At 41.5% G+C, this 26,709-nt stretch overlaps 1 protein-coding gene across 2 annotated transcripts; it reads right to left on the reverse strand.

Annotated features, from left to right (window-relative positions):
• Window positions 1-15,527: 15,527 nt before the first annotated feature.
• lcmt1 (leucine carboxyl methyltransferase 1) lies at window positions 15,528-26,480 on the reverse strand. Of its 2 annotated transcripts, none has more exons than XM_024387973.1 (11): window positions 26,321-26,480; window positions 22,060-22,151; window positions 21,834-21,955; window positions 21,650-21,726; window positions 21,353-21,414; window positions 21,140-21,242; window positions 20,253-20,373; window positions 20,043-20,144; window positions 19,464-19,555; window positions 17,903-18,000; window positions 15,528-17,773 (listed from the first exon to the last, which is right to left on the reverse strand). In XM_024387973.1, the coding sequence occupies exons 1-11, from the start codon at window positions 26,461-26,463 to the stop codon at window positions 17,751-17,753; spliced, it is 1,035 nt and encodes a 344-aa protein (XP_024243741.1). In that variant the 5' UTR covers window positions 26,464-26,480; the 3' UTR covers window positions 15,528-17,750. The 2 variants fall into 2 exon arrangements, with proteins under 2 accessions (XP_024243741.1, XP_024243742.1); XM_024387974.2 differs by lacking the exon at window positions 26,321-26,480 and adding an exon at window positions 22,472-22,909.
• Window positions 26,481-26,709: the final 229 nt, after the last annotated feature.

Raw genomic sequence — 26,709 nt, forward strand, 5'->3', positions numbered from 1 at the left:
ATTCGATGATAGCATTTCTAGCAGGACCTGAAAATCGTTGTCTAACAATGATGAACAACCAATTTGGCAGAGCTTCAAGAATTTGAAAAAGAATGATGGGCAAATGAGACTTAGCCATAAAAACTCACAGCTGTAATTGCTGCCAAAGGTGCTTCTACAAAGTATTGACTTATGGGTCTGAATACTTATGTAAATTAAATATTCTGTATTTCATTTTCAATAAATTGGCAAACATTTCTAAAAAAATATTTTCAGTTTGTTGTTATGGGGTATTATGTGCAGATAGGTGAAAAAATATATATCTAATCCATTTTTAATTCAGGCTGTACCACAAGGAAATGTGGAACAAGTCAAGGGGTATAAATAATAACGTACACTGAGTGTACAAACATTAGGAACACCTGTTCTTTCCATGACATAGACTGACCAGGCGAATCCAGTGGAAGTCTATGATCCGTTGATGATATCACCTGTTAAATCCACTTCAATCAGTGTAGATAAAGGGGAGAAGACAGGTTAACAAAATGTTTAAGCATTGAGACAGTTGAGACATGTATGTGTGACATTCAGAGGGTGAATGTGCAAGACAAAATATTTAAGTACCTTTGAACGGGATTTGGTAGATGGTGCCAGGCGCACCGGTTTAAGTGTCAAGAACTGCCACGCTGCTGAGTTTTTCACTCTCAATCACATGGACTGGGAAATGATCCGGGCAGCCTCAGAGAATAACATTGATTAATACGCTGACTCTGTGAGTGAGTTTATAAGGAAGTACATTGGAGGTGTTGTACCCACTGTGACTGTAAAACCTACCCTAACCAGAAACCGTGGATAGATGACTGAAAGCGCAAACCACTGCATTTAACCATGGAAAGATGGATCTCAACCCTGCCCTGTGCAATTGGGTCCTGGACTTTCTGACGGGCCACCCCCAGATGGTGAAGGTAGGAAACAACATCGCTGCTTCGCTGATCCTCAACACTGGGGCCCCACAAGGGTGTGTGGTCAGCCCCCTCCTGTACTCCCTGTTCACCGATGACTGCGTGGCCATGCATGCCTCCAACTCAATCATAAAGTTTGCAGATGACACAACAGTAGTGGGCTTGATTACCAACAATGACGAGACAGCCTACAGGGAGGATGTGAGTGCACTCGGAGTGTGGTGTCAGGAAAACAACCTCTCACTCAATGTCAACAAAACAAAAGAGATGATCGTGGACTTCAGGAAACAGCAGAGGGAGCACCCCCCTAGCCACATCGACGGGACAGTAGTGGAGAAGGTGGAAAGTTTTAAGTTCCTTGGCATACACATCACAGACAACCTGAAATGGTCCACCCACACAGACAGTGTGTTGAAAAAGGTGCAACAGCGCCTCTTCAACCTCAAGAGGCTGAAGAAATTTGTCTTGTCACCTAAAACCCTGACAAACATTTACAGCTGCACAATTGAGAGCATCGTTCTGGGATGTATCCCTGCCTGGTACGGCAACTGTACCACCCTCAACTGCAGGGCTCGCCAGAGGGTGGTGCAGTCTGCCGAACGGATCACTGGTGGCAAACTACTTGCCCTCCAGGACACCTACAGCACCCAATGTCACAGGAAGGCCAAAAATATCATCAAGGACATCAACCACCCAAGCCACTGCCTGTTCACCTACCATTCAGAAGGCGAAGTCAGTACAGGTGCATCAAAGCTGGGACCGAGAGACTGAAAAACAGCTTCTATCTCACAGCAACCACTAACTCAGAGAGGCTGCTGCCTACATACAGACTCAAAACATTAGCCACTTTAATAAATGGATCACTAGTCACTTTAAATAATGCCACTTGCATATCTTTCATTACTCATCTCATATGTATATACTGTATCTTATACCATCTATTGCATCTTGCCTATGCCTGCTCGACCATCGCTCATCCATATATTTATATGTACATATTCTTAATCCATCCCTTTAGATTTGTGTGTATTAGGTAGTTGTTGGGGAATTGGTAGATTACTTGTTAGATGTTACTGCACGGTCGGAACTAGAAGCACAAGCATTTCGCTACACTCGCATTAACATCTGCTAACCATATGTATGTGACCAATAACATTTGATTTGATTTCTAAATTCTTAATACATAGAAACACTTTTTAGTTCACAACACAATGGCACATTTAAAAACTTTACCGGTGTCCGGCTTTTACTTTTCTCCAACATCCAGCAAACCTGCTCAATGTTGTCTGAAGGTACATTAGAAACAGGCCGTGCCATCTTAGACAAATGGATTCAACGAAATGAAGGCTAGGGATACTATCCTTTCCAATGTCTTGTCATTCATATCACACTTCCAGCACAAACTTCTCTTTTCTTTCCCAAAAACATGCTGGGAGGCAGTGGGTGCACTTATGGGATGCAGAGGAAACACATTAAGTAGAATTCTGCTGATGCCAGAAGTTTCCAACACCAGATTGATCCAGATTGATTCACCTCTAGTACTTATGGAGGGGACACTTCACACAATAAAATAATGGAGTCATGCTTCCATTCCACTTTCCCTCAGACTAAAACTGAAACTGCCAATTCAAACAGTCTAAAGTTGCATTTGGCATGCAAAATTACACACAGTCAGCAAGATTTAATGCATTAAACAAGATAGTGTCTAATACTTGAGATAAGTATGACACGATAGTGCTTCAATGTCTCTTCTCACTTTCAAACATAGTCTAGGGCCCCTGGCCTAATCACCAGTAATGGATCTACCCTTGAGAGCAGCTCTTTGAATAAGTGTAATCTTTGGGAATATCTTGTCAACGAATCACTAATTCCATAGGCTTTTATCCATGGAGAGAGATATAGAACCTCCCTGTAACAGTATCCTTGAAAAGGAGGGACTGCCCTGCCTTGCAGACAGTAGCTAGTAGAATACACAGCCAGTATTGTTGTCTGGCCAGGTCCAGGTTTCCCAAAAGCATCTTAAGGCTGGGCTCATCATTTGAACCTTCGTAGGAGCATCGTTTAATATCTGAGTGGTTTCCCAAAACCATCGTTATTAATGTTGCACTTGAAAACACTCGTAATCTAACGCCTGCCTCAGACCACTTGTCGAACAGCAAAGTGTAACGTTAGATGCTTTTTTTGCTCTCCCGCATCACTTTATACACAAGATATCTGCTGTCCCTGATTGAGAACCATACCTGGCCAAAAACAAAGAAATACAAACATAGAAAAAGGAACATAGAATGCCCACCCTAGTCACACCCTGGCCTAACCAAAATAGAGAATAAAAAGCCTCTCTATGGCCAGGGCGTGACACCTATTTTAATCATATTGAAATACATTTAATGTTCAATCAATTGAGTTTTATTTTGCTACTTGTAGGCTACTGTCTAATTTGTCTCAATATATTTCATGATGTGTAGCCTTACATGTGCGCAATGATGTGCCAAATCTGTGATTCAGTGAATTTTTATTGAGTAATCATTAGAATAAGCCGCCTCAATATTTGCAGCCATAGGTGATATTATCTCTCCAGGAGCTGATCAGCGTTGTGAAATAATTATAATGTTAAAGAAAGATCTGAATTGAGAAAGCTGATCCGAGAGCAGCGCTCCCTTTCTTTTGATCCTATCAGTACCGACATATTCTCTAACGATGCAAACGTATGTTACATCTTTGGCCGTTGTAGGAAAGATGCATCCTTAAAACACCTAAATTCCATCTCTATTGGGAAACCGGGCCCTGGCCTGTTATCATTACGTGGGGCTGAAGTGTGAGGGGTACTGCGTGGGAGTATGAATATAATTTTTAGCTATGGGCTAGGGGAGAGCCCAGCACGGGATGGTACGGAAGGTCTCCTTGGCATCTCTGAGTGAACACATGACCAGAGATGATACACATTGCACAACACACAACGGTTGTGGCTCTAATAGTTTTAACTAGCTTCATGTTCCTACTGCCATGATCTCTGATCTGGCAGAACATAATGATAGGTGAAAGAACAAGTTGGAAACCTATCCAGTCCTTTCAGTGCTGATGGAGAAAAGGTGACTTGGAAAGGAAGCAATTGAAGAGTTTTGAGACACAGCCAAGATAACATCTCAGACTGGGGAATCTTGCTCTGCTCTGGTCTAAGGATCAAAAGTCACCTAGAATGCCACATGTGGATTGTGGAATGGAACATAGCGTTGAATTGGAATGTCCATCCGTTCTACAAACTCTAATTCTATGGGGAGAAACAATGTTCATAGGGCCTAGCTCTAATTCTAGAAAAGATCTGCAAGGCTAAGCTACTCCGTACATCTTTCCAATTTCATCTTTTGAATGACAGTGTAGTTGGCGTAGAGAGACATCCAAGTTGCCATACCCAGATAATCCTGGTGTGTTTGAGTGTAACCGTATCCTGAGTGCTCAGAGTATCCCCTTAATGTACCTTCAGCGCTGTGCCACTGGCTCAGGGTGAACAGACAGGACTGCTGGAATACTAATAATTTCCTCACTGTATTTAACTAACATTGGATCAGGAGTGTGTGTGAAGTGGAAAGCAGACCTGTGGGAGTGTGTGAGTACAAGTATACAAAAGTAGTGCACTGGGCCTGTTCTAGTCCTGTATTAGCAGACCCTCGTCAATGAAAGAAATCACACCCCCCCACCACATTTTCCCGTGGCTATGAAACCATGTCACAGTATGCTACTATAAGTTTTCAGTTGTGCACAAGCCCTATCATTTCATCTGTCCAATATCCATTATGTTGTGAGCCCTGAGCTGCCAACTGTTACTAATATGACAAACTCAACCTCTTCTCCAAACTGATTGAGTGGTGAAAAGGCCAGCAACAACCCCTCTATTGTAGAAACCGGGCAGAGTATTAATTTATCCTCTCCAGCACGTTGCCATGGGGATCATACTTAGACTGGTGGCTGGGTGCAGCCTAACTGTCTGGAGCAGTGGAAATGCGTTCTCTGGAGTGATGAATTACGCTTTACCATCTGGCAGTCCAACGGCCAAATGTGTGATCGGCGGATGCCAGGAGAATTCTACCTGCCTTAATGCATAGTGCCAACTGTAAAGTTTGGTGGATGAGGAATAATGGTCTGGGGTAATAATGGTTCGGGCCAGGCCCCTTAGTTCCAGTGAAGGGAAATCTTAACGATACAGCGTACAATTACATTCTAGAGCCCTGACCTAAACCCCATTGACCTCCTTTGGAATGAATTGGAACGCCTGCAAGCCAGGCCTAAATGCCCAACATCAGTGCTCCCGCAGAAATTATATATTTTTTACACATATTTTATAAAATATGTATACAGTGCATTCGGAAAGAATTCAGACCCCTTGTCTTTTTTCACATTTTGTCAAAAAAATGTAAACAAAAAAAAATCCTCATCAATATACACACAGTACCCCATAATGATGAAGTAAAAATTGATTTTTAGATTTTTTTGCCAATGTATTAAAAATCAAAAACAAAAATACCTCATTTACACAAGTATTCAGACCCTTTGCTATGAGACTCAAAATTGAGCTCAGGTGCATCCTGTTTCCATTGATCATCCTTGAGATGTTTCTACAACTTGATTGGGGTCCACCTGTGGTAAATTCAATTGATTGGACATGATTTGGAAAGGCACACACCTGTCTATATAAGGTCCCACAGCTGACAGTGCATGTCAGATCAAAAACCAAGCCATGATGTTGTAGGAATTGTCCGTAGAGCTCAGAGACTGGATTGTGTCCAGGCACAGATCTAGGGAAGGGTACCAAAACATTTCTGCAGCATTGAAGGTCTCCAAGAACACAGTGGCCTCCTTCATTCTTCAATGGAAGAAGTTTGGAACCACCGTGACTCTTCCTAGAGCTAGTGGCCCGGCCAAACTGAGCAATCAGGGGAGAAGGGTCAGGGAGGTGACCAAAAATAGTCACTCTGACAGAGCTCTAGAGTTCCTCTGTGGAGATGGGAGAACCTTCCAGAAGGACCTTTTACATGTACTTGTTAGCATTGCTACCCCTGGATTACAGAGCATCAATGTGGTTCGAAAACAGCTTCCCTTGTGTTCAGCGCCAATTTTACAACATAGTTCAATCCTCCCATTCGTTATTGAATGTGAGTGAATTTTTCCAATTAATAGCAAACATTTTGCAGCAATTAGTCTTAAGTTACAAATATTGGTCACAAATATAAATTCCTAGACACAATGACATGTTGGCACAGACATTATCTCAAAATGGTGTCAGTTATTCACTGGATCATAGAATATGTCGTTTAAAAAAATATATTTTATCTCCAACATTGATATGACATTTCTGTGTGCATCACATGCATTTTTGCAGGAGTGTAGTAAATTCTATAGATCTTGAATTGCAATAATATATGTATAAGGTTGTAGGTGCAAATATGAACATATTCACGTGTGACTTCATCGCCTTCTTCCTTGATCTGTTTCCCATTTGTTCCTTGGGTTCTGAGCTATCAGGTAGAGATTAAATCAACCCTTGATTTAACTTGGCAATTGACTTATTTGTCATTACAGCTTTTTCAGTATTTTTTTCAATGCTAGATGCTTTAGGTTCATCCAGATTCTATTGAAGCGATTTAAGATTTCTTAGTTGTAAAACTTAAAGAAATTTGTCTTGGATAACCCACATTGTCTTGTAATTGATTGAATGGCCGTAAAGAGCCATCATAGTACATATGCTAAACATTTATCATGCCAATTTGGAACCAGTACTTAAAGGTATTGTCATTAAATGCTGGAGGTAGTTTGAGGTTGTCACAAATAGGGGTGCCTGGCAATGTGGGTTTAATCCATTTCATGAATTTATATACATTTTCTTGAATTGAAAATGTTGCCTTTTTTCTTTTTTCTTTAAAGCCAGGGACCCAAATTAGTGAATATATTTTAAATCATAAGGTATTCATGGCTTCAATACTCCTCCAAGTACAAGGATAGTCTACTGTCCATTGTTTGAGTGAACACAGTTGTGCGGCCCAGTAATACATTTTTATGAGTTAGTCCAAGACCTCCATCTTTATAAGGTAAGTGTAAAACATTCCATTTGACTCTTGAGGTCTTTCCATTAAAGATGGAGAGTTGGACTTTTATTCTCTTAAAGCAGGTTGATGGAATTGAAACTGGTCAGGCTTGGAATATATACATCAACCTTGGTAATATATTAATATTGCCCTACTTAACATAGAAATAGGGAGATTTCTCCATTTCTGAACATTGGATTCAATCTTATCTATACTGAACCTAAATGTAACATGTAAAGTGTTGGTCCCATCTTTCATGAGCTGAAATAAAGATCCCAGAAATGTTCTATACTCACAAAGCTTATTTCTCTAAAATGTTGTGCACAAATTTGCTTACATCCCTGATAGTGGGCATTTCTCCTTTGCCAAGATAATCCATCCACCTGACAGGTGTGGCATATCAAGAATCATGACCATTACACAGGTGCACCTTCTGCTGGGGACAATAAAAGGCCACTCAAATGTGCAGTTTTATCATACAACACAATGGCCTGCATACTCCCCAGACATGTCACCCATTGAACATTTTTGGGATGTTCTGGATTGACGTGTACGACAGCGTGTTCCAGTTCCCGACATTATCAAGCAACTTCACACAAGCATTGAAGAGGACTGGAACAACATTCCACGGGGCACAATCAACAGCCACAACTCTATGCGAAGGAGATGTGTTTTTGCGCTGTATGAGGCAAATGGTGGTCACACCAGAAATTGACTGGTTTTCTGATCCACGCCCCTACCTTTTTTAAGGTGTCTGTAATAAAGTGATGTGCAATCCATAGATTAGGGCCTTATTTAAATTGACTGATTTCCTTATTAACTGTAACTCTGTAAATTGTTTTGAATTGTTGCATGTTGTGTTTTAGGTTTTTGTTCGGTGTAGTAAATTAGAGTAGTTGATTTTATAGGCCTCTTCCAAATTGCTAGGTATTAATACACCCAGGTATTTTGTCTGTCAATTTCCACTGAAATCTACTATATAAGCTTGAAGAGTAATAACTGAAATAATAGGCATTTCTAATTGTCTCCTAAGTCTCTTTGAATCCTGATACAGCACCATAAACTGTATTTCCAGTTGCAAAAGAAATGACAGAGAATGTTCAGATAAATACAGTAAAATGTAATCTGGATACAATATCACATGTTTTACACTAATCCCTATTCCCCGGCTTGAGCCATGAGTTATTATTTATTGAGGCTAGGGGTTCCGTGGCTAAAGCAAATAAATAACTGGACAAAGGGCATCCCTGTAGACTCGGAGCTAGAAAATGCTACATCATACACTACAGGCGAGGAACAATGGGGAAAGTAATTCTGCTTTGAAAGTTGATCAACTTGTAACCCCACTTTTGAAAAGATGGCCCTTGATTGTTTTGGTAAACCTACTGGAGAGCTCTCCTTTGTCTACACCCATTCAGCATTGTTCACACTCTCTTAAGCCTTAGCCTCACCCATCTCTTTAAGTATGCACATGTGAGGCCATGTACTAAACAACCAAAGATTTCAAGACTAAAGGCTAGTTTATACTATGTCTATATGTCACAGTAACCTGAACATTCTATTGTCGTCCAACATCCAACTTGTCGTTGTCATTATGAAAAAGTATTAACACAAAAATGACAGGCTGCATGACATTAACAGCCAGGTCGTCCAAAATAGCGTAACTGGTGTATTTTAACACCAATTAACCCACCTGTTTTAAAATAAATGTATTATATGTCAATCTAGAAAACCAGGCAACTAAAAGCAACTTTCTAAACAAAGTTTTGGTTAGTTTCTAGCTTGTTAGCTAGCTAGCTGACGTTAAGTTAGCTGGCTAGCCAGTTCAAATAATGACCATATCATATAGCTGACAACGTCTTCACTTTTGCTCATTTGTATTAATTGTTACAGGAAAATAAACTCACAACAAGATCATTATTTATCATAAGTTCATGGCGAGCCAATTACAGAAAATAGCTTATGGTTGTGAGTGCTACAGAAGGTGTAAATGGTACAGGGCAATGGTTACTTGCATAGTTTGTTTAGACATGTAGCTAGCTGGATAACTAGCTAAACAATGAGCCATAATCCCAACTCATAACGTTACTGTCCTGCAACCAGGTTACATTTTTTAGCTAGCTAGCTAACATTAGGCTATAACTTGTGTACAAATGGCTCTGAGATACAAATAATATCACTACACAGATCATACACAACGTTAGCTAGCAAGTCAGCCAGCTGAGATTAGCTAGCTACAGTAGCTAACAGTACGCTTTAACTAAAAATGTTAAATGTATAATATCTGAATGTAGCAGGCTGCTTTTCCTTCACTCTGCGGTCCAACTCATCATAAACCATCTCAATTGGGTTGAGGTCGGGTGATTTGGGGGGTCCAGGTCATCTGATGCAGCACTCAATCACTCTCCTTTGTCAAATAGCCCTTACACAGCCTGGAGGTGTGTTGGGTCATTGTCCTGTTGGAAAAAAAATGGTTGTCCCACTAAGCACAAACCAGATGGGATGGCATGTCGCAGAATGCTTCGGTAGCCATGCAGGTTATGTATGCCTTGAATTCCAAATAAATCACAGACAGTGTCACCAGCAAACCAACCCCACACCATTACACCTCCTCCTCGGTGCTTCATGGTGGGAACCACTCATGCAGAGATCATCCCTTCACCTACTCTGCGTCTCACAAAGACCAGGACGATTGGAAGCAAAAATCGCACATTTGGACTCATCAGATCAAAGGGCAGATTTCCACTGGTCTGCATTTTTGCTATTTCGATATTTGCCTCATGACTCCTGCATGCTTTGTTGACTACAAACTTTCTTTTCCCAAACGTGGGACAGACTATGCTTGTTCCCACACTTGGGACTCTATTGTTTACACAGTCTTTTGGCCTCCCATCCCATTCTAACCACCTCTCGTCGGCTTTGTATTCATGTTACCTGATGAAATTGCTGTACAATATGATCTTATTGCCATCTGATGCACATTCAGATGTCATAAATCAGCACTGCAGAGCACTCACTGTCCTATGCTGTGCCTTCATTGTATTACTGTTGATGATATCTGGAAATGTGCATGTACACCCTGGCCCATCTACTGTTGTTAGCCACAATTCTGACTTGTGCTCTGATATCTGCTTCACTGATTTCTGCTCTCATAAAAGGCTTGGTTTTCTGCACATTAACACTAGAAGCTTATTTCCTAAAATGGATAAATTGAAAGTGTGGGTTCACAGCTCCAATTCAGATGTGTTGGTCATTACTGAGACATGATTAAGGAAGAGTGTTTTGAATACTGATGTTAACCTTTCTGGTTATAACCTTTTTCGGCAAGACAGATCTTGGGGGAGTGGCAAGGATCACCTTCAGTGCTCGGTTGTCTCCACCAAGTCTGTCCTCAAACAATTGGATTGGCTGGTTTTAAGTATTACACTTTCAAATAGCTCTTTGTTGACTGTTGCTGGGTGCTATCGTCCTCCATCACCACCGGCCTCTACTCTACCTGCCCTAAGCTTTCTCCTGGCCCCTTTACACTAAGTCTGAATTTGTCCTGCTAGGTGACCTAAACTGGGACATGCTTAAACCACCTGACCAAGTCCTAAAGCAATGGGACTCCCTAACACTCAGAAAAGGCTACTCTTCTTGATGCTATCCTCACAAATAATCTTGATAGGTATCAGTCTGGCGTTTTCTGTAATGACCTTAGTGATCACTGTTTTACAGCCTGTTTTCGTAATGGCTGCTCAGTGAAACGACTACTGATTTGTCATAGACACTTGCTAAAAAACTTGAATGAGCAACCCTTCCTTCATGAACTGGCCTCTGTAAAATGGTATAGAATCAGCTTGATCCCCTCTGTCGAAGACGCGTTGACCTTTTTTGATATTTTCAGTGGTATTGTTAACAAACACGCCCTCATAATGAAAATGAGAATTAAAGACAGGTTCTGTCCCTGGTTCAACCATGATCTTGCAGAGTTACTCCACCTCAAGATTTGCATTTGGCGAAAGGCTCGGCTGACTGGCTCTCGTTCAGGCAAAGGAAAAATAAGTGCACTCAGGCTATCCGAAAGGACAAAGTTAGTTACTTTAAGGAGCAGTTCTCTCTCTGTGGGTCTAACCCCAAGAAGTTCTGGAAAACGGTTGAAGACCTTGAGAATAAACCCTCCTCTTCACAGCTGTCCATGTCCCTTAATGTTGATGATGTGGTTGTTACTGACACAAAGCACATGGCTGAGCTCTTTAATCACCACTTTATTAAGTCAGGATTCCTATTTGACTCAGCCATGCCTCCTTACCAGTCCAACATTTCCTCATCTCCCACCCCTTCTAATGCAACTAGCTCCAATGCTCCTCCCTCTTTTTCCCCCTGCCCGCTACAAAATTTCTCCCTGCAGGCGGTCGCTGAGTCCGAGGTGCTAAAGGAGCTCCTGAAACTTGACCCCCAAAAAACATCTGGGTCAGAGGGTTTAGACCCTTTCTTCTTTAAGGTTACTGCCCCTATAATCGGCAAGCCTATCTCCAACCTTTTTTAACCTGTATCTCCTTTCTGGGGAGGGTCCCATTGCATAGAAGGCAGGCACGATTCGTCCTTTATTTAAAGGGGGAGATAAAGCTGATACTAATTATTATAGGCCTATTTCTATTTTGCCCTGATTATCAAAAGTGTTGAAAAAAACTTGTCAATAATCAACTGACTGGCTTTCTTGATGTCTATTAGTATTCTCTCTGGTATGCAATCTGGTTTCCGCTCAGGTTATGGATGTGTTACTGCAACCTTAAAGGTCCACAATGATGTCACCATTGCCCTTTACTCTAAGCAATGTTGTGCTGCTATTTTTATTGACTTGGCCAAAGCTTTTGATATGGAAGACCATTCCATTCTTGTGGGCCGGCTAAGGAGTATTGGTGTCTCTGAGGGGTGTCTCTGACAGGTGCCTGGTGTCTCTGACAGGCCACTGCCTGTCACCAATGGAGTATCCCAAGACTCAATCCTAGGCCTCACGCTCTTCTCGATTTACATCAACAACACAGCTCAGGCAGTAGGAAGCTCTCTCATCCATTTATATGCAGATGATACAGTCTTATACTCAACTGGCCTCCCCGGATTTTGTGTTAAATGCTCTACAACAAGCTTTCTCTACCCTTAACCTTGTTCTGAACACCTCCAAAACAAAGGACATGTGGTTTGGTAAAAATAATGCCTCTCTCCCCACAGGTGTGATTACTACCTCTGAGGGTTTAGAGCTTGAGGTAGTCACCTCATACAAGTACTTGGGAGTATGGCCAGACAGTACACTGTCCTTCTCTTAGCACATATCAAAGCTGCAGGCTAAAGTTAAATCTAGACTTGGTTTCCTCTATCGTAATTGCTCCTCTTTCACCCCAGCTACCAAACTAACCCTGATTCAGGTGACCATCCTACCCATGCTGAATTAAGGAGACATCATTTATAGATCAGCAGGTAAGGGTGTGCTCGAGCGGCTAGATATTCCTCACCATTTAGCCATCAGATTTGCAACTAATGCTCCTTATAGGACACATCACTGCACTCTACAGTATACTCCTCTGTAAACTGATCATCTCTGTATGATGCTTATTTATAAAACCCTCTTAGGCCTCACTCCCCCCTATCTGAGATATCTACTGCAGCCCTCATCCTCCACATACAACACCCGTTCTGCCAGTCACATCCTGTTAAAGGTCCCCAAAGCACACACATCCCTGAGTCGCTTGTCTTTTCAGTTCGCTGCAGCTAACGACTGGAATGAGCTGCAACAAACACATAAACTGGACAGTTTTATCTCAATCTCTTCATTCAAAGACTCGATCATGGACACTCTTACTGACAGTTGTGGCTGCTTTGCGTGATGTATTGTTGTCCCTAACTTCTTGCCCTTTGTGCTGTTGTCTGTGCCTAATAATGTTTGTACCCTGTTTTGTGCTGCTACCATGTTGTTGTTGTCATGTTGTGTTGCTACTATACTGTGTTGTCATGTGTTGCTGGCTTGATATGTTGTCGTCTTAGGTCTCTCTTTATGTAGTGTTGTCTCTCTTGTCATGATGTATGTTTTGTCCTATATTTATATTTTATTTTTAATCCCAGCCCCCTACCAAAAGGCCTTTTGGTAGGCTGTCATTGTAAATAAGAATTTGTTCTTAACTGACTCGCCTAGTTAAATAAATAAAAATATGGACTTGGTCTTTTACCACCCCTACCTTGTCACAACAAAAGTGACTGGCTCAAACGCATTAAAAAGGAAAGAAATTCCACAAATGAACTTTTACAAGGCACACCTGTTAATTTAAATGCATTCCAGGTATCTACCTTGTGAAGCTGGTTGAGAGAATGCCAAGAGTGTGCAAAGCTGTCATCATTGCAGCAGGTGGCTACTTTGAAGAATCTCAAATATAAAATATATTTTTGGTTACTACGTGATTCCAAATGTTTATAAATCCTCTATGACAACAAAATCGTAAACAACAGAGTAAGACTGGCTAATAAGTCCATAGTTTGGGGGTTATGCTCAGGTACAACAATTTGGCTAATCTATACTTCCATATTTCCAAGTCCTAGTCTTGAAGATCAAGGTGTATAACATTTTATTGGAATGACTGGAATTCTGATAGACTTTGGTTTTTAATGTAAAGATATAATTTAGTCATATTATATGGAGTAGAAAGCGATAGGTTAGAAGAAGCCTACATAACCAACCCATAAAGTAACATTTTACATCCATATATGGCCAGTTATGTAAACTTTAACATTGATTTATCCTGCAACAGATGTCATTCAATTGGTAACATACATTTTTGTCTTCTTCTAATGCCTCTTAAGGGGAAAGTAATTTAAAAGTAGCTGAATGTACTCAGATTACGTTACCGAGTTGGTGTAATCCAAAAGTTATGTTACTGATTACAATTCTGGACAGGTAACTAGTAACTAACAGATTACATTTAGAAAGTAACCTACCCAACCCTGGTAATAGCTGATGTGTATAGTGTTGGGTCATCGGCTTACATAGACACTGGCTTTACTGAAAGCAAGTAGCATGTCGTTAGTAAAGATTGAAAAAAGTAAAGGGCCTAGCCCGGGGGAATTCCTGATTCTACCTGGATTATGTTGGAGAGGCTTCCATTTAAGAACACCCTCTGTGTTCTGTTAGACACGTAACTCTTCATCCACAATATAGCAGGGGATGTAAAGCCAAAACACATACATTTTCCCAGCAGCAGATTATGACCGATAATGTCAAAAGCTGCACTGAAGTCTAACAGCCCCTCATCAATTTCTCTCAGCCAATCATCAGTCATTTGTGTAGGTGCTGTGCATTTTGAATGTCCTTCCCTATAAGCGTGCTAAAAGTCTGTTGTCAATTTGTTTACTGTAAAATAGAATTGTGTCTGGTCAAACACAGTTTTACTAAGGGTTGGTAACAGGCTTATTGTCAGCTATTTGAACCAGTAAAGTGGGCTTTACTATTCTTAGGAAGCGGAATTACTTTTGCTTCCCTCCAGCCCCGAGGGCACACACTTTCTAGCAAGCTTAAATTGAAGATATGGCAAATAGGATGGTAATATCGTCCGCTATTATCCTCAGTAATTTTCTGTCCAAGTTGTCAGACCCAGGTGGCTTGTAATTGTCATTGACCCAGGTGGCTTGTCAATAATTTTTTTCACCTCTTCCACACTCACTTAACAGAATAAAAAAATTCAGTAATCGGGATCCTAATCACAGCTGTCACCCTAGTGTTTGAGCTTCCAGTTTCTCCAAGTAGGCCCAGAGCTTTCCCACTCTCCTAGCCCAGAGAGTTTCCCTGTTAGGACAAAAGTTTTCAGCACGACAGTAGGCTCCCACCCTTCAGCCATTCTAGTTTCGCTGTCTCCAGCTCCAGCTTTACTCAGTCCGCTGCTCCGACAGGCTTTAGGTTCTCTGCCCCTCTAGGTCTGCACTCTCTGCCTTTAGTCAGCTGCCTCCAGCCTCAGTCAGCAAGCAGTCAGCTACGCACTAAACCTCCTGCCCTAGTTCTAGGCCCTCTATCTCTATCAGCCCCTTGACCTGGAGGGCCCACTGTTTCCTGACCCAGGGGGCCTGCTGTTTCCTCTGGGTGGCTGCCCTCCTCCTGCACTAAAATACCCTCTGTCCCTTGCACCTGGGAAACTTCCTGACCTCCTCTCTGGGCCCAGCCTGCCCCTGCCTACGGATCCTTAATGGGCTCCGCTCCTGCTCCACCGTGGTAGCCATTGCCTTGCAATTTAAAATACTTTGATTGCCTGAGTGGTGAGTCACCAACGTCAGCCGCAGGCAGTATCCTGCCAATGACAGTTGTGGCTAATTCATGACTCTGGCACCAGAGGGACATTTTTGTTGTTGTTGTCAGGGACCATGTACAACATGCCATTGCACCATATTCCTGTATTGTGATGGCAGCATCATGTTATGGGTATGTTTGCCATTGGCAGGGACTGTGGAGTTTGTCAAGATCAAAATAAATATGAAAGTAGCAAAGCCCAGATAAAACATTTGAAGAAACCCTGCCTCCTGAATTTATTTTTGCAGGACAATTACACAAAGTTGAATGCCAAAGACACACCAGATGGCTTTCCAATAGGTGTTGTGTTCCTGAATGTTCCAGTCTCTGTCCTGACATAAATCAGTGTGCGAATCAAAGACAAGATTTTAATATTGCTGTCCTTCAATGACCAACAAAATTTGCTGAGCTTGAGCAATTTTGACAAAAACAATGAATATAGTGGGGTCCAAAATTATTAACACCCTTGATAAAGATGAGCAATAATGACTCAATAAAATAAATAATTCAAATACTGAGATATTGTATGATAACAAATTTGTGAAATTATATGTTATACTAATACAATTGCTCAAGTAATATATTTTATCTCCTGAAGAGGTAGGGGTTCAAATGATTGACATCCCTAAAGATTTTTATAAATAATGTATTTGGTCCCATATTCGTTGCATGCAATGAATACAAACTTGTGACACTAAGCTTGTTGGATGCATTTGCAGTTTGTTTTGGTTGTGTTTCAGAGTACAAAGATCATACCCCCATGCTAACCTCCCGTTATTGGTAATTGTGAGAGTTTAGCATGTCTTGGGGATATGATCTTTGATCTCTTTCTTACTCATCATTATTCACGATTTTTCAGGATTATCCATAACCATGGTAGCATCCACATGAATGTGTTTAGAAACATTCTATTCTTATCTATAAAAAAGTGACACAAATGACTCAACATTTATTTATATTGGGCACAATAGAAGATGAAAAACCATAACTAACTGCAAATGCATCCAAGTTTGTAGAGTCACAAGCTTGTAGTCATTGTGTGATAGTTCAGTATTTGGTTCAGTATTTGGTCCCATATTCCTATAACTACTTTATAAGACTCTTTCAATCATTTTGACCCTCTACCTTTGAGGAAAAAAATATAAAACTTGTTAAACAAAATCTCTTTCTCTGAGCAATTATATTAGTATATACTCAATTTCCCAATATTATGAGCATTCAATAAAGCTCAATATTTTAAATATTTTATGCAGCGATTATTGCTCATCTCTATGAAGGGTGTAAAAATGTTCAAACCCCACTGTATGTCACACTAATTTTTATGTATTTACAAGTAATTTGGAAAATGTTCTATAATTTGTAGGTTGAGTACATTGGTAGGGAAAAAAGTAATTGAATCCATTTTTGGGGTTAAGTTTTAAGGCAGCAAAATGTGAAGACTGTGCAATGGGTGTGTAGACTAGACACTGTATATGTGTTATAAACATCTCTCTAACATCACTGTCTTCAGTGCTCTAGTGCTGCTATCTGTATCCATACCACACTGTACACAAGGTCATATTGGGTTAATGTTTCTCTGTAAAACACAGGATCTGACCAGAAGGACATAAGGGTCTCAGAGGGTGACAAACTATTCAATGTGTCTTCCATGTGGAAATGACATCGACTTTCATGGCATCTAATGCAGTCTGTTGACCATAGGTAATGAAATGGAGGTCAGGTTTTTAAACACAAATATTAACAGCTTTATTCAACCTCTAGACCTGCATTGTTGTGTCATTGGTACTGTTGTATCACCTGCAAGAACTTGAAATGTGTTTGCTCTGATTGAAAATGCCACTCCTATTTCTTTGACTAGAATCCTTGTTACATGCAAATGTATCTATTGCTACCTTAAATCCAGCAATTTCCTAATTGAATCAAAGAAATCTTTATGTGCATTCAATGTATTAACTTTACATTTCTATTCGTAAGACACTATCGGTCTTGGCAATACATTTTTAGAGTCTTAATAATACATAGACTTTTAGTTCACAACACAATGGCACATTAAAAACTTGACCGGTACCTGGCTTGTACTTTCTCCAACATCCAGCAAACCTTCTCAATGTTGTCTGAAGGTACATTAGAAGCAATGAAATGAAGTCTAGGGATACGGTCCTTTCCAAAGTCTTGTCATTCATATCACACTTCCAGCACAAACTTCTCTTTTCTTTCCCAAAAACATGCTGGGAGGCAGTGGGTGCACTTATGGGATGCAGAGGAAACACATTAAGTAGAATTCTGCTGATGCCAGAAGTTTCCCAGACTTTATTTGAAGCAAAGACAGACAGGACTGGAGTCTGATGTTAACGGGTTCCTTCTTCCTTACATGGTGGTGTTGATCACAGAGAAACAGGCTTAAGACAGTCGGTCCACAGTCCAGGTTCAGAAAGCAACTTGTGAGAGTCCTGGAACAAGCAGACACGTGTCATTGGTGATCTTATAAAGAACAGTGATATAAATTAAAAACAATGTTCTGTATCCAAATGTAAAGACTTAAAAATAAACTTTGTGGCAGTACTCTAACCCATATGTACCTAGCTTGAGCTTGTCCTTGGTGGCCCAGCAGATACTGTAATGTTGGAGGAGCTGCTGCAGAAGTTCCTTCTCATCCAGAAATTCCAGACGCTCTATTCTGTATTAAAAAAAGATGGAGAAACTAAATAAAGAGTTGAAAAAAAATTACAATTAAAAACTTGAGCTAAACAATGTGAAACTGACAACGGAGAAATAACATGATGCCTAATGTATTGAAAAGACTTCATACAACAGGTGGGTCTAATCCTGATTGGTTAAAAGCGCATTCCAGCCGGTGTCTATTCCACAAGTTACCGCCGGCTGAATCTTTGACGTTAAAATGCCTATTTACTCTGTTCCATCTGACTGCACAATCGACTGTCTCATCAGCCCAGCCAGGGAAGTTAGAAACTTGATCTCCACTATAAAAACGTACACATTATCTCACATTTCTTTTAGACTAACATTTAGTTTTCAACAGCGGAGATTTGTAAAAACCTTGCTGTCGGTCTCGCCGAAATGTTCTAATTTAGATTCCCCACTGTCCCATAGTAATGAATGTGTAGGGGTCGGGACGAGAGAGGCAGGCAGTGTTTCTCAGACAGTCTAAAGCATTAATCAGCTGGCATCATTTTATGGATATATATACAAAGAATATACAATCGAAAAAAGGTCAAATGAAACGAAGTGCAGCTAGTTTGTAGTCTTTCCTGCTTCAGTTTGAAGTTGTGTCAGCTGTGTCCTCTGAACAGTGTCCTGACAAGAGAGCACATTTTCTATGCCAGGTAAAATCGTGCCTCATTAGCTCATTGTTATGGATGTATCCAAATAAATGTCACTAGAAAACAGCTTAAACACATGCAGCTACTGTTGTTATTCTGTCTGCACTGTTGGACGTGACTAAGTTAACCAGCAAGGGATAAGAAAGTTTGCCAGCAGGTATAGCAATGGAACATTTAGAACGAACGACTGAGTCGTGTCTGTAGATACAGAACGAAAAGACTGAATGACTGGGCCGCGTCTCTGGCAACCGAACCAATAGAACGAACGACCAGTCAGATTGGGAAGCAACCCTATATTTGTTTCGGGACTATATAAATAAAATACAATTTTATTGGTCACATACACATGTTTAGCAGATGTTATTGCGGTTGTAGCAAAATGCTTGTTTCTAGCTCCAACACTGCAGTAATATCTAACAATTTCACAATACACACAAATCTAAAGGAATGGAATTAAGAATATATAAATATTTGGATGAGTAATGTGGGAGCGGCAGACTAAAATACAGTAGAATAGAATACAGTATATACACACACATGAGATGAGTAATGCAAAATATGTAAACATTATAAAAGTGATTCTTGTGGAAGGATGAAATTGTATGAATCAATTTATCAAAATAACATTTTGATTGAAAATATAATTATTTGAATATGTTGTATAAAAGGAATAATGCCTATGAAGCCAGCGTTTGGAGGATATACCGGCACGGTTTGCAGGCCCTCGACTAACAACACCCCCGTGCCAATATATCCTCCAAACACTGGCTTCTCTAGCATTAACACTTAAGTGTCTTACCTTGCCACATCGTCCTGAGGTATAACACTGTACACAGTCATCATGTCCAGAGCATCTGCATTCTCCCAGCCCGTCTTTAGGAAGCGCTCTTTCTACAAATGCAAGCATGTTTCACTTCAGGACATGTCTTGCACAAAATCAACACTTGGGATTTGTTGTTTAATTGTCATGATTGAGTACATATATATGTTTGGGGTGACATTTGATCAAGTTCCAATACAGAATATTTACAAGCAAAGGATTTAAGTCATAATGACTGTGAAACTTTCAAAAGGAAGCGAAACTCTTGACCAAGTGACCTCATAAGTCTTCGGCCCTGAGACCTTAAGTTTGGTTCCACAGACAGAGATCTGGAGACTGACACAGCTGCTGTAAATACAGAATTGTAGTCTTCTAATCACACCCACTCAGCGTGTATACACCGTGTTTGCGTCACAAAGTTAACCTTATCTAACTGTGCTCCATAATCACTGCTGCCTTCAGATTTATTTAGCTAATTCTGTAACGTCACTTCTGATCTAATACAAAGGTGTTTTAAAGTGTTGTTGTAAAGTTGCTGTACGGTTGAGGGTGCTGTACCTGCGTTTCCAGTGACTGACACACCTCCACTCCAGCCAGATTACACTGACGACGCTGAAGATTCTCAATCATCACCTGGCCAAAACGATCCAGCATGTTCACCTAGAAAGAGAGAGAAACAATTAGCATAGACGCTCAGCAATATAGATGGAATCAGCAGAGGCATTCTATCTCGCCATAGTTCAGAGTCTGATCTTGTTCATCCTTTACCTGCTCATAGTTGACAAACATGGCTGTGTGGAAGGTGACTGAGGCCCAGTTCACCAGCTTGGATGACTGATCTGGAGTCATGTAGACCAGCACACACTCTGACAGGAACAACGTAGGCAACCTAGGAGAACAAAACATCCCCAAGTTCAAAAAAGCCAGAGGATTCCTAATCAGTTCTGCATGTAAAAAAAAGGTATACATTTTATGTCTGGGATGCATCCTACATGTAACAAAGGTGAAATAGACAACATTTATTTGCATCTGCTTAATTTCCCCCTTGAATGTCAGAATCTGTGACATAAAACACCACATCCACAGAGCCTTTGGCACAAGTGGCAGACATTTTAGTAGACACTTGAATCCACAAAAAACAAAACGTATTCTAACGTCATTGAGGCTTGGCGGGTAGACCAGACCTCACAGGAAGAAGTTAATATATGCACTAAAACAATAAGCTCTAAGAAAAGCAGAACCCTTGGTTGACACTGGGCCAGTGGCTATGGTGGCTTTTCCAAGTCTCATAGGCTGAGATCAAAGGAGATGGGTCTCTTTGAAAGCATAGGTGGAAAGGATGGAAAATCAAAAGAGCACCCAAGTGTATGATCGTTGTCATCAGGAACTGACTGCCAAACACTCAGCCACGTCTGGCCAAGACCATAAATACGAGTTAGGTACAGGGAAAGAACACTGTCAGCCCAAGACATCAATAGTATGCCAAACATCCTACTGTAGCACTACAGCAAAACTGGTGATCCACTGATACGGTTGGATACTGCTACCTCAAAAATGGCTAGACTCTTGCAAAGCTGTCCAGCAAAATTAAATAAAAATAGTGCAACGGTGAATTCTAGGCCAAACATATTCAATATAATGTTATTTTCACTGACTCTGGGTTGAGGTGGAACTTCTTCAGTTTGTCATCTAGGCCTGGGATGTCCCTGAGGTCAGCACCGATGATGCAGTACCTGTCTGAGTCTAGGCTGTGGCCATCTGAAACAGACACAGACAATACAAATGACTAGGTGAAATGTTACCAAAAGAGACAACTACATTAAATAATTATGTTGATTTGTATCAGCCAATGTCTTTTACTTCATTACCTAGTAATAGTGAGTCTGTGGAGTGAGTCTCAATGAGAGGTTTTGACAGTGGTGGTTTTGTCCTGAAGAGAAGATTCACAACATTATAACTACACACTAAATTGTGTTTATTTTTAACAGATTAGCACACTACAAGTGTAGCTGGACAGACTATTTCCAAAAGTGTTAATAGACAGGCTCTGCTTCCCTCTACAGGTCAATTTCTGACATTACTGAGACCACAGTGACATCAAAACAAATTAAACCAAAAACTGATGTATATGAATTATTCTAAAGAGAAAAAGTAGAACGTCTTACTTTATGTTGTGTATTTTCCTGGCAGCAATCATTGGAAAGTCAACTTCAAAGTATTTTCTAGGCATGAGGTTTTCATCCTAAAAACAAATGACAAATGAAAGACAATGCAAGTAAAAAACCAAGGCCAAGCATGAATTGTACTCTAAGATTGATGCATTTCCTTAATGGGATTATTAGACTGTACCTTTAGCCTCCAGAAAGTGGTGTCCAGCCCTGCCCCCAGGTTCACTATCTGACAGTCACACTTTGTTTTCCTGAGGAAGGCATCCAGGAGGTGGTTCATTCCCTGCACGCGGGCATAGTAACCTAACAGAGGACAACAAAGATTTAGTAATACAGTATTAAGCAAGCCTTCTTCACGCCCCAAAAATGTATAAATGTGTTTTTGTCTCGGGCCAACATTGACTTGCCTCGGTTAATTTCTGGAGCTTTTCGTTCCCCTACCGACCTCACAAAATACTGGACATAGGGGTCCGTCCAGTAGCCTTTACTGGTTGCATATCTGAAAATCAAACAAATGGTAAGTATTGCATGTCCAAATGCAGTATAAAAAAATACTACACTCCCATTTATGAAATAAGTCTTATTGAATATGGTTGTGTCATTTACTGGGTAAAATCTGAATAAATACTAGTGGCAAACTGATTATTTATTCCACCACTATGTGGTTCAATAGATACACTTTTCATGTTGCTGGTAAGCAGGTGGCTACAACTGGGGGAGGCAATTGACGTGTTGCAAACGCACAGCAACCATGTTGCAATTCTGATCACCTAGCTAAGCAGTAGCTTGTACATGTTATGAATCTAGCTAGCTAGCTACCTTTTGCATGTCGTTGCATCGTCACAAGTCGACCTCACTGCTTCGTCGGCAGTGTCTAAATCTGTGAAGGGTTGTCGGGCAGCCATCTAACAGTTTCACACCTCATACAAAAGTCCCTGTTGTTGATATTTAAAAAGAAAACGGTATTCTCTGCAACACCAAATGCATCAGCTGTTCCAATGTGGCTAACGTTAGCTAGTTGCTAACACTGTATAACTTTGACCGTAGCTTTGAAGACAGGCAAAACAACTTGACCAGCCGGTTGGTGAAACTCTATAGTAGATGGACGAATTGATATAAGAAGCAGTTAAATAATTTAACTACCGGCACATAACATGTGCAAGAAATTCTGTTAAATTGGCATTATTTAGCTACCACTGCTCAGCTGAAGGAGCTTGCCAGTCTTCAACATCCGGTGCCTACAATGTATGACTTCTTCTTCGATGAGGTTTAAGAGCGGTTGGCATCCTATAAATGTTGCATTACCGCCACCTACTAGACTGGAGTACAACTCCCTTATACCTCGCTTGAAAATAAATAAATAAACAAATACCCTACCATCTAACACTACACACACAAATAATAAAAAAATAACACCACCCTAATCCACTATTTAAATATATTTAGTCCTACTTCAGGCCAACAACCTGAAATGATGTGACACCACCACTTAACACCCCCCAAAGCTTTCCCTTGCCCTCCATCTGGAGGGCCCTCCAAATCTGACCATAATACTATAGTCCTGATTCCTGATTCAAGCTAAAAATTAAAGCAGGAAGCACAAGTGACTCGGTCTACAAAAAAGTGGTCAGATGAAGCAGATGCTAAGCTACAGGACTGTTTGGCTAGCACAGACATGAATATGTTCCTGGACTCCTCCGATGGCACTGAGGAGTACACCACACCAGTAACTGGCTTCATCAATAAGTGCATCGATGACGTCGTCCCCACAGTGACTGTACGTACATACCCTAACCAGAAGCCATGGATTACATGCAGCACTCGCACTGAGCTAAAGGGTAGAGCTGCCGCTTTCAAGGAGTGGGACTCTTACCCGGAAGCTTATAAGAAATCCCACTATGCCCTCCGACGAACTATCAAGCAGGCAAAGCGGCAATACAGAACTAAGATTGAATCGTACTACACTGGCTCCTATTAGACTACAAAGAGAAGCACAGCCAAGAGCTGCCCAGTGACACGAGCCTACCAGATGAGCCAAATAACTTTATGCTCAAGAACACTAAGGTAACCTGCCTAAACGACTACAACCCGTAGCACTCACGTCTGCAGCCATGAAATGCTTTGAAAGGCTGGTCATGACTCACACCAACACCATTATCCCAGAAACCCTACACCCACTCCAAAATTGCATACCACCCCAACAGATGATGCAATTTCTATTGCACTCCACACTGCCCTTTCACACCAAGATAAAAGGAACACCTATGTCAGAATGCTATTCATTGACTACAGCTCAGAGTTCAACACCAATATCATCGCTAAGCTAAGGACCCTGGGACTAAACACCTCCCTCTGCAACTGGATCCTGGACTTCCTGACGGGCCGCCCCCAGGTGGTAAGGGCAGGTAGCAATACATCCGCCACGCTGATCCTCAACACAGGATCCTGATCCTCAGGGGTGCATGCTCAGTCCCCTCCTGTACTCCCTGTTCACTCATGACTGCACGGCCAGGCATGACTCCAACACCATCATTAAGTTTGCCGATGACACAACAGTGCAAGGCCTGGTCACCGACAACAATGAGACAGCCTATAGGGAGGTGGTCAGAGACCTGACCGTGTGGTGCAAGGACAACAACCTCTCCCTCAACGTGATCAAGACAGAGGAGATGATTGTGGACTACAGGAAAAGGAGGACCGAGCACACCCCCATTCTCATCGACGGGGCTGTAGTGGAGCAGGTTGAGAGCTTCAAGTTCCTTCGCGTCCACAGCACCAACAAACTAACATGGTCCAAGCACACCAAGACAGTCGTGAAGAGGGCATGACAAAACCTATTCCCCTCAGGAGACTGAAAAGATTTGGCATGGGTCCTCAGATCCTCAAAAGGTTTTACAGCTGCACCATCGAGAGCATCCTGACGGGTTCATTCACTGACTGGTATGGCAACTGCTCGGCCTCCGACCGCAAGGCACCACAGAGAGTAGTGCGTACGGCCCAGTACATCACTGGGGCCAAGCTTCTTGCCATCCAGGACTTCTATACCAGGCAGTGTCAGAAGAAGGCCCTAAAAATTGTCAAAGACTCCAGCCACACTAGTCATAGACTGTTCTCTCTGCTACCACATGGCAAGTGGTATTGGAGCACCAAGTCAAGGTTCAAGAGGCTTCTAAACAGCTTCTACCCCCAAGCCATAAGACTACTGAACATCTAATCAAATGGCTACCCAGACTGTTTGTACCCCCCCTTTCTATGCTGATGCTACTCTCGGTTATTATCTATGCATAGTCACTTTAATAACTCTACCTACATGTACATACTACCCCAATTATCTCGACACCGGTGCCCTCTGTACTGGTACCCCCTGTATATAGCCCTGCTATTGTTATTTACTGCTGCTCTTTAATTATTTGTTATTCTTATCTCTTGTTTATTTTGGGGGGTATTTTCTTAAAACTGCATTGTTGGTTAAGGGCTTGTATAAGTAAGCATTTCACTGTAAGGTCTACCTGTTGTATTAGGCGCATGTGATAAATACACATTTATTTGATTTAATTTAACTCTTCTGATGTCAAGTCTCGTACACCCAAATACCTCCATGCAGCTACCACCACAACCTCAATTTTCTGCGACGTACGTTCCATCCCTGCAGTACAGTTGATAATCATTGCTATCAATGCTAAAAATCCAATCTTACTGAAACATATATCACTTGTTGGCCTATCTCTCTGTACTGGTACAGATCTACTACTTACAACACTCCTCTCAGGATCCCTCCCCCTTGACCCATCTTCCTCTACTTTCTTCACTGCCTCAGCATATGACAACTTCTGCACTCCTCTAACCCTGGAAACTTAAACTGCCTCTTTCACATGGGACATTTCTGATCTCCAGCCCCATGGGCACCCCTACAATTAACACATACCAATACTTTCCCCAATGCTACACATTCCTTTGTCTCATGCCCTTCTATACACTTCTCACACCTAGGGACCTCCCTCCTACACACTGCTGCCACATGCCCATAAGCTTGACACCTGTAACAACGTAATGTATTCGGCACAAAAGCTCGTACAGGATAACTTATATATCCTATCATCACTTTGTTGGGCAAAGACTCAACATCAAAACTCAAAAGAACAGACAATGACGGTTCTGTTTCACCACTCACGCCACCATGTCTGCGTCGCACCAAACGGCGAGCATCTTCCCCTTCAGTTGGTCAACTTTTACATTTACTGCTACCCCAGTAATCACTCCGTTCAATGGCGCCCTTTTCTTGAGAGCAAAACAATTCACATTTCTCGCCCCTATTTGTTTAACGCGGAGCGCCTTCTCCCTCTGACCAGGAGAAACACAAGACCACTTCTGGTTACCCTCACCGATTCCACAGCACCCACCCTGAAACCACAAATGGATCAGCCAAAAGGCAAGGGACCACTTTTTCCAAAAACTTCACTCCTACTGCCACAGACTCATCTTTATCCTGACCCTCGGTGCAAGCCTCAGGCTCCGAGAACTTCACTACACCTACCACCTCCAATACTTCAACCTCATTCACTTCCATTTCTCATCCTGTCTTCAACTCACTCTGCTTACACTTTCTACCATTCTTCTTTAAAAAACCATCTACCTTTTTTCAGACATTTTTAACCAACTCAAGCTCACCCTCTTCCTCTCTCCCTCTCAGACCTCCTCTGCCTCTCTTTTCCCCTCCATTCCTTCTCCGTATTCCAAGTATACATCTCCTTATGATAAAACTGCACTTCTCCTGACATGCATCGTGTTTTTGCCTTCTGAAGGGACGCCATTTAACCAGTTGTCACAATCTCCGTACAATCAGCACAAACCCCTCGGGATGTAGCGCTCAACAGTACATCCCACTTGTAAAGCAGCCACCTCGTCTTGATGTTCTTCTCTATCAAAAGCTACCGCAAAGCGTTTTCCATTTCAAACAAGCGCGCTCTTCCAACCACCATCCACGGTCTTGCTTCTTCGGAACTTGGGCTACGGTGTATGTGTCCCACAATGCAACGCTGTATTCATTTTCTAACGTT

Source organism: Oncorhynchus tshawytscha, linkage group LG25, assembly GCF_018296145.1.
Source record: "Oncorhynchus tshawytscha isolate Ot180627B linkage group LG25, Otsh_v2.0, whole genome shotgun sequence".
NCBI classification, from domain to species: domain Eukaryota; kingdom Metazoa; phylum Chordata; class Actinopteri; order Salmoniformes; family Salmonidae; genus Oncorhynchus; species Oncorhynchus tshawytscha.